Source organism: Poecilia mexicana, unplaced genomic scaffold (assembly GCF_051168715.1).
Source record: "Poecilia mexicana isolate PSO_F unplaced genomic scaffold, ASM5116871v1 scaffold_23, whole genome shotgun sequence".
In the NCBI taxonomy this organism is placed as follows: Eukaryota; Metazoa; Chordata; class Actinopteri; order Cyprinodontiformes; family Poeciliidae; genus Poecilia; species Poecilia mexicana.
This window is the reverse complement of record NW_028263392.1, coordinates 12,316,465-12,325,656: the sequence shown is the minus strand read 5'-3', so window position 1 is coordinate 12,325,656 and position 9,192 is coordinate 12,316,465. Positions and strand designations below refer to the sequence as shown.

The 9,192-nt window shown below is 34.7% G+C and overlaps 1 protein-coding gene across 1 annotated transcript; it reads left to right on the top strand.

Annotated features, from left to right (window-relative positions):
• Positions 1-3,889: 3,889 nt before the first annotated feature.
• dram1 (DNA-damage regulated autophagy modulator 1) lies at positions 3,890-9,014 on the top strand. The gene is made up of 7 exons (XM_014981277.2): positions 3,890-4,224; positions 5,502-5,569; positions 5,743-5,885; positions 5,979-6,156; positions 6,244-6,302; positions 7,557-7,649; positions 7,732-9,014. Exons 1-7 carry the CDS (start codon positions 4,094-4,096, stop codon positions 7,768-7,770), a joined length of 711 nt encoding a protein of 236 aa, XP_014836763.2. The 5' UTR covers positions 3,890-4,093; the 3' UTR covers positions 7,771-9,014.
• The last annotated feature ends 178 nt before the right edge of the window (positions 9,015-9,192 follow it).

The following is a 9,192-nucleotide window of genomic DNA, read 5'->3' as shown; positions in this document are numbered from 1 at the left end:
TCCGGCAAAGGCTCCATGTTGCCCTCTGGTGGAGAGAAGTTGGCACTACAAATTCTGCTATTACTCTGCAGCATTAAATTAAATTAAATTAAATTAAATTAAATTAAATTATTTTTATTTATCTGAACAGATCATTTTTCTTACTTTGTAACTGCACAAAAGGATAATTACGTTTAATTATTGATGCACATTTTTTTTAAGTCAAGAAGATGATCAAATTACAGTTAATATTTTGTTGCACCAAAATGATCAACCTTGAATTTAATTGACTGAAAGAAAAAGTGTCAAAAATGTCAATGTGTTTTGTTTTAGCTGATATATCTCTTATTTATTGGCAGGGCAGGTAGTCTAATTTAGTTGTAAACAAAATTAGGTGTTTGAAACTTAAGTTGTGGGACCCTTTGAAATTTCTTATAAGATACCACCTTCAAAAAAAATTATTAAAAAAAAATCTTTTTACTATTCAGAATTACATATTTTAGGCTGTAATGATATTTGTTTACAAATATTAGACAAATTATTTAGGTTAAAAAAAATAGACTCTGCTTCATTGCTTTGATTCTTTGTACACAGTTAGTTTTACATTTATATTTATTTTCAAATTGTATCATTGTAACATATTTTGGGGGGGGTTAGGCATTGTTTGAAGGTTTTGTCAGTTTATTTTATATTTTTCATCTTTGTCCTTCTTCCTCTTGTCTTGTATTGCTTTAATTAGCTAACTATTTTGTGTTCAGTTATCTGAAATTACATGTTGCTTCAGTATTTATAAAACTTTAAAATGTGTTTCAAAAACAGTGTCACGTGGGTTGAAGCTGTTGGAAATATTATGTGTTATCATTCTTACATGTGCATAGATTATTGATCGGACCATAGCAGTATTATATCACTAAGTGTTGGCCTTTCACTGTCTGTGTTAAATCTTTTGACTGCTGTGTTGAAGACTTTTGACCCACTCACAGAATGTCTCTGCTGCAAGATAACTGATTGTTCCCTCTACCCTTAGGAGGTCCTTAGAGAAGGACCTGTGTGTAGAACTTGTAGACAAAACATGCCTTCTGTCTCTTCTCTTTATCTGTCCCTTCTCTGAAAATAAAAGACAAGCTCTAACTGGAAGTTATCAGAGCGTGCGGTGGGCAGCTCGTTGGAGCTCTCCGCTGCGTCTTCTCCTTTCATGAGAGCTTGGTAAGTTGTCTATGGTTCTTTTTACGTAGGTTCAGAAAACGCCTATCAGAAGCCATCTCCGACAAGAGATAAGACAAACATTGCGAGACCGTTCTGGGTTGAAACAACTGAAAAGCAGAAATGGTTTTTAACTTTATCAAACACATTCTGCCACAAAAAAATAACATCTTAAATGTTTTTTTAAGCCTTATTGGTCACTTCATCTATTTGTCTTGTATTCTCCATAAATGTATAGCTCATATTTTACATAAGCATCTTGTCCGTTAAAATGTCCTGTGAAACATGAGCAGTGCTGAAGACATAGCAGTTTTAAAATGTACTAAAACCTAAAGTAAAACATGATATGAAGTCAGATCTTCAGGCCTTGTAACTCTGATTGCGTTAATGTGTATTAAACAACAAGATTGTTTTCTTAAGACCACATTGGGACAACAAAAGGCACAGGAAACACAACTGACTTGGTTGCCCAATGAGAGGAAATGTTGATCTTCCTCACAATGACCTTGCAGGATCTGCATGAGTAAGATCAAATAATGCACATGTGCAAAAGCAGAAGTATATATAATTATGTCTTCTAATGTTATACTCCAGTGTTTGGAGTTATCTGTCTAAGCAAACAAATATTAATTAGTTTCAGGCTCCTGCTACCAAGCCTGAGTAAGAGTGTTTTTATTTTTTAAAGAGTTGCCAAGTTGGGCAACCTTCAACGCGTTTGTGCAACAACAGAACCTCAGACCCAGTCCACTAGTGTGTGTCTTGTTATTTTTATACACATTTATATCTCGAAACACTTAAAATTCCTTTTTGAAATCCTCCAGTACTGAAGCACTCAAGAGAAAATAAAATAACATAAAACAGAGCAGCTACTCCCAACCTTTGATGAAAAGTTGCATCATGTCCAAAGTGCTGATTAATGATTAATTCCTGAAAATTCCTGAGCTGGTTTCTTACAGTTCAGACTTCTGTTTTCTGCCAGTTTGTGTTTCATTTCTTTAATTTGTGGATTTTCCATGGTTAAATCGCACTGCTTTCAGTTTTCTGTTGCAACACGTTGACATTTAGTTTCTGTTTAACAACCTTTCCCACTTGTTGTTTTTGGGAAACATCTAAACCACATCAGAAGGAAATTTCTTTCTGGTTTTGTAATCCTCTCCTTTTATTTCATGTGATAGCTATGTTTCCTGTCAGCTGTTCAAGTCTAGACTCATGTGCTTGCCTGATCTTGTGCAGGTATTTCTTTCAAAAGGAGATAACAAATCACTAAGATACTTTATCTAAATGCCATAAGAAGGCAGAGGAGTGATTTGGATATTCCACAGTATGTTCTTTGTCCAAAACGATGACGATCTAATAAACTTTTCAGGATTTTAAGTGGCAAAAGTAAAGGGTTCCATTTGTACGGGGGTCCATTTGACCCAAAAATATGTTTGTGTCTTGCGACATATTCATGTGAAAAACCAACACAAAGTAGTTTTCTACGATGGACCAGAAGGGAAATTATACTTTTTTATGCTATGAATAATAATAATAATAATAATAATAATAATAATAATAATAATAATAATAATATGAATATGAATATGAATAAGAATAATAATATGAATAAGAATAATACATAAATACAATTTTGCAATATATTGCTCTACATATGTGCCTCCCTCAGTGAATATTTTTGCTGAAATTCTGTCATTTGGGGTGTATTTGTACCAGCTTTGCACATCTAAATGCTTTTTTTTTTTTGCCCATTCTTCAGATTAAATGGAGAGTTTTTGAAAACATGAATTCTCCTTTTTGTTTAACATATTCAACATCTGAATATGCTTTGATCTAAAGTAGTTCTGGTCATAAGTTTAGAATGTATGTGCTCTTTTATAGTCACCAAGAGTGAATTTTACCCTCAGTCCAGATGCATACAGCTTGTTTTAGAGCAGCAAATATTTAATGGAGTTTTGAAAAAAAAAACAACAAAGAAAAAACTTTCATTTTTCATTAATTATCATTGTTAAAACGGAAAAATTCATTTCCATGGTAGCATCAATAAATATCAGTACATTTTAAAAAATATGATTAAAAGCAGCTAATGTTTTGTGTTTAGTGATATAAATCACTTTTTTAAAGCAAGTAGAGCACTGAAGAAGCTTATTTCAAATCAGAATGTTTTTCAACAACAATATCTGTGTTTGTGGTGCTATAAATGTTGTCATTTACATAAAAAAATCATCATAATGGTACCACAAAACATTGCAGTAAAATTCGAGGTCCATACTACCCGCCGCTGTTTCAGAAGCCTGGATTAAGAGGTGGCAGAGAAAATAGGGCTAGATATAAAAACATGCCACACTTTTCAGATCATTTATCTGTGAAAACCTTGGGAAAAAGTGCATAATTTTCCTTAAACTCTACATTTTGTTGGTTAATCACATGAAACTGACAAGTTGACAATGAAACCTCCTGCAAATTTCTGCAAAATCAATTTTAACTCCAGATTGACTTTATTGGTTGCACTTCAAAGTGCGCCATTTCAGATGCAAACTGCACGGAGGCAGCTCTGGCTGTAAAAGGAAATAAAGCAGTGAAGTAGTGAAGTGGTAAGGGTTCGTGTGTGTGTGTGTGTGTGTGTGTGTGTGTGTGTGTGTGTGTGTGTGTGTGTGTGTGTGTGTGTGTGTGTGTGTGTGTGTGTGTGTGTGTAGGCGGGCCCGCATGGGAGTCGCTTTGGGGAAGAGGTTACAGTACACCGACGTCGCACAGCCAGCAGGTTCATTCTTGTTAACTCAGCCCAGCATGTGACTGCCGATAAGTCATATCACAACTCCCATCACTTCGCTCCATCTCTTCCTGTATGGCTGTGTTTTCTCTGCTCGCGTAAGGGAGTGAAGCTCGCTGAAGGTTGCGCTGAAAAGCTTTGGAGATGTTCTGGTTCACGCAGGGGCTTTGCTTCCTGCCCGCGTTTCTGGTCGTCTGGTCCTCCTGCACTTTCATCGTCTCCTATATTATTGCGCTCTTTAGACGCGATGTGGATATTATATTCCCCTATATAAGGTACGTTTCTTTTGTCATATTTAAGAAAAAAAAAATAAAGTAGAACAACAATTAAAGCAGGTTTCCTTACTCTGATTTATGGTCGCTACTTTAGTTTCGTTTTCCTCCAGCTGCACGTACACATCTGTTAGCTGCTGTTTAATTTCTAATGACATAAAAGTGCTATTTTTTTATTTTATTTTTTACTTGCGTATACTCTTACTTTAAATTTGAAATACAAATCATAACAGAATGAGTTAAAAACGTTTAAATGTGATTTTAAGCTCATAAACTGAAACATCAAAGAAACGGAGCTGGAAATGTGTTTAATTTTATATAAACAAATAAAAATCCTATTTCTGTTATTGCAATGGAGATCTTTTTCTCTGCTTATTTTTCTAAAGACAAAGTAGATTTAACTTTAATTTAATCATGAAATAGCCGTCAACATATAAAGATAAAAGAAAAATGACAGGAAGTCACAATTTTACACCTGCTTTCTCATAGTAATAAAGGAAACATATTGTTTTCCAGATTTTTAACCAATAAAAATCAGAAACAATACAGCGTACACTGCAAAAACACAAAATCGTACCAAGTATTTTTGGTCTAGTTTCCAGTGCAAATATCTTATTAGCACACTTGAAATAAAACAAAACTAACTTACAAGATATAGGAGCAAATATTTACAGTAAATAATTCCTTAATATTGATCAAAAAATGTAGTAATTAGTTCCACTGGCAGATTATTTCACACATATTAAGACATTAAGGAATTATTTACTTAAAACCAAGTAACTAACTAGACCAAAAATATCTGGTAATATTTTGTGTTTTTGTTCAGGAATGTTGATATTGATACATCTTTATTAAACCTAATGCAGCAATCCTCTCGAAAAGGTTGTGTGTAATTAGTTTATTCTCAGAATAAATGCAGTTTTCTATGGGATGCTTTTCAAGAGCAGACAAAGGGAAGTTGGTCAATTTTTCAGAAGAATTTAGACTCGAGAGTGAGACGAAAAACCCTGAGCTACACTGGACTGATCCAGATGAGAGCATATTCTCTTTATGGAATGGTCTAGTCAAAGTCCAAACATAAGCCCAAAGGTTTAGCTGTTTTTCAAAGAATGGAGAAATATGTTAGTTTCTAAGTGTGTTAAGGTTAAGGCAGTGAAAATGAATATAGATGCTTCAGTTTTAGGGTTTTTATACATGAAAAAATGCATATCCTGGTATTTTGGGTTGAAATATTAGATAAAATTTGTACAAAACTGTAAAAACTTTCTTTATTTTCTCAGTGATACGGGTGCAAATCCACCTGAGAGCTGCATTTTTGGCCTTATGACCTTCATTTCTTCATGTGCAGGTATTTTTTTTTTTTTTTTTAAATTTCCCAGTGAGCATCTGCTTTAATTACGCAACTCTGGGTTCTCCCAAGGGAGGAACCAAGCTTTCCAGTGATGCTGCACACATTTCCCCTTTTTATCTTGAAAATGAAAGCAAGCCTTTCTTGGACTTTGCGCTGTGACTTTTGCCCAGGAACTGCCACCATTTACGCCAGATATAAATATGTGGAGAAGCTGATCGAGCAGAACGGCCTGGTCAAACCGCGCCTGAATCAAGCCGCGCTCGTGTTTGGGTTTGCCGCCTGTTTTGGGATGTGCATCGTTGCTACTTTCCAGGTATTTCTTCCTCCACATGTTAAGAATTTAATATCACATAATGTGACCTTTAATTGTTTTTTTTTTAATTATTATTATTCTTTTTACCTGCAGGAAACAGCAGTGACGATAGTCCATGATTTCGGGGCGCTTGTGTTTTTCGTCTGTGGAGTTGTTTACATAATCCTGCAGTCTGTAATATCTTTCCAAGCGTCTCCTAATGGGTCGTCCACCTGTGTGTGTTGGATCCGTTTGTCCATCGCAATAGTTGCTGCAGTTGCATTTTTTCCCAGTATCCTTGTTGGAGCTGCTTGGTTTTGATGACGTGTGCTTGTGTCGTTATCGGCTCTGTGCAAGTTTTCCTAAGCCAATAACTCAGCTGTGGTGTGTGCGTCTTTCGTTAAACAAACCACCCTCCACTGGGACACACATGACAAAGTAGGTTGAGTTTTTATTCTCTGTAATCATCATTCATATTTCTTACCGTCAGAATGAAAATAACACCTTCCCCACAGCTTGATTAGTAGTCTGCACTTGATGCGAATGGAACTGTGAGAAATATAGTTTGCAAGTTCTGAGGAATTGAAGCTTTGAGTTTAAGTTAAAAAAGCATTATATATATTTTATTTGCAAAATATGCATAATATGCGATATTTTCGCTAATGTATGATGCTAAATGTGACTTTTTATTACTCAAATCAGTTACGGACTATTAAATCACATAAGGTTGAGGCAGCAGTCTATTAAACTTAATGTTTTTGACCAATTTTGAGAAAATGTACAGTGGAATCAGAAAAAAAATGTGGAGATTTGTTGATATTGTGTGAATTTTCCAGAATTGTGAAAAACTGGAAGGACTTATTGATGTAATTTGGAGTCTAGAGGGTCACGTTAAAGCTATGGCGGGCCACATTTGGCCCCCGGGCCTTAAATTTGACACCTGTGCTTTAGAGGAAAAACAAACTTGAAGAATAAGAGACCAATTCTAATCTAATTACATAAATACAACAAAGAAACCACTAAACCCCAGGAATCTGGAAACTAAAGAATCAACTAAATCTGGAACAAATATATTGAGAGGACCATAAATAATCACAAAATCCAAAATCCAGATTAACATGAAACTTAGAGTGAGAAACACCATCTGAACTGTGAAGTATGGCGGTGGCAGCATCATGATGTGTGGGTGCTGCACTTCACAAAAAAGTGTGTCAAGTAAATGTGGAAATATTGAATCAACATCTCACATCGTAAGCAAGACGGGGGCTTATTTTACATATTTTGTCAGGAACTTTGGAAAGCCTCATGATTAGAAAGCTGCCGTATGAATTAAAAATATAAATATATTACCATACGGCCAATTTAATTACACAGGTAAATTATTAAAAGTTGAACAACTCAAGTTTAAGAAAGTTTGGAAACTTTAATTAATAACACTAAAGCATTTAGTTAATATCTCATGTAGCCTGTTTGTGTTAGATATTTAAAGGTCTCCATTATTCTGTGGTTTCTATCCTGTTAAAGGGGTTATCTGGTCAAAAATATGGGGTTCCATTCGTGCCAAAAGTATGTTCATATTCCATACCGAAAGAGCGAAAAATATGGAATATTTTTGGATCAATACCTCATTAATTCACTCATTCAGATACTTCTGTGTGTATCTGTGACTTGTTCACATCTGATTCTATGCAGGATTATTCGTACCATGTCGCCAGCGCCGTGTGCGAGTGGGTCGTTGCCTTCAGCTTCGTCTGCTTCTTCCTCACATACATTAACGATTTCAAAGTGAGTATCACAGGCCATCAATCAGAAATGCTTTCGCTTTTCATTGTTTTCTAAAAGCTTTTTTTTGTTTGTTTTCCTGCAGATGTTTAAGTTGCAAGTGAGGACAGAATATGAGGACTAGACGATTGCCGACGTCATTTCAACGAATTTGTGTATTTTATGCAATTTTTTTGCACTGGAGCTTTTTATACAATCATATATTTTTGCTACTTGAATTGTTTCACATAATATTTTCCTATATCTGATCATTACCAGTGTATTTTTAAAAAAATCTTTTTATACAATCATTTTATACACGTATTAACTTTTTCCTGTTTAAGCACCACTTTGCACTTTGACTGTTGCCACAGCTTCGTGACACATCCTGTGAGACCAGTGGCCACTAATAAGAGAAGTTCATCACACATTTCACACGTGACACATGCAGCGCATGAGGGAAAACGAAAAAACCATGAAAAATGAATCGAGGTTCTTATATTTGGTGCTTCCTTTGTATGTACTGTATGACTGTGTTCAAGTTGTTTTTTAAAATAAGTTAAACTTTTGTTGCAGTAGCAAGTTTAGACGAGTATTTAGTTGTATCTATCCTGTCTTACTTGTTTTTACCATTTTAAAAAGCACCCAAGCGTGTGACGTCAAATATATACGGGAAGTCATGAATACGCTTATTGAAACTGTAGATACTTTGATCCACTAAAAAGGTAGAACAGACAAAAATGTTTAATCTCTTATTAAACATTTTTGTTAAGGAGGAAAACAATTGTGCCAATTTTTTTTTTGGTGGTAAAACAATTTCTTAACACTGGATAAAATTTGTTTAGTGTTGAGAATTTTTCAATGCTTATGCTCATTGGATTTTTCTCAATTTTTCAGTGTGAGATTACACTACTGCAACCAAAGGTTAATTTATTTTAAGCTTTTTATGCATCGAAGATCGCTGACGGCAGAGTAACCTGACGTAGACTGTACATACGCTGCGTAAAAAGACAATCATAATCTCCTGAATTTAGCTCACCAAGAAGAGACTGAAAACTTACTGTGACACAAAGTAATAAAAAAGTACGGTATGGAATATTTTTAAAAAATAAAGTGCCTTTCTTACAGCGACAATAAGAGGTGAGACATGTCCAGTCTGCATATAAACTCGTCCAGTTTTTGTACTTAATGTTTATTTTTCTTCAAACTTTGATTATAAATCATCCTACACAGTATTCCAGATTATGTGGACAAAACTCACCTTCACTACAAATGTTTTTACAAGTGAAAATGTAACTGTATCCAGCAAACTACTGCCGTACTTTTGACGAACTGTACTGTAAAGATTATTTTAAACATTTGAAAAATAAACTGCACGTTTTGTATCAACACATTCGTCTTTAATGGAGACCAACAGCATTTCTTTATATTTTATATGTTTAATTAGTGACTGCTCATGTAGTGTTGGTGCTTTTCCTGCCGACGAGGCAGAAGGTTTGGTTAAAATTGCTTTTTAACAAAATAAAGCAGTAATACTCCAAACTTGCCGACAGCCTTGTAAAAATGT

Excerpts from the sequence above, each read along its gene's own strand:
- dram1 (XM_014981277.2), top strand. The coding sequence starts at position 4,094 with ATGTTCTGGTTCACGCAGGGGCTTTGCTTCCTGCCCGCGTTTCTGGTC. Across the intron at positions 5,886-5,978 it reads GCATCGTTGCTACTTTCCAG|GAAACAGCAGTGACGATAGT; the intron begins GTATTTCTTCCT and ends TTTTACCTGCAG. Across the intron at positions 7,650-7,731 it reads CATACATTAACGATTTCAAA|ATGTTTAAGTTGCAAGTGAG; the intron begins GTGAGTATCACA and ends GTTTTCCTGCAG.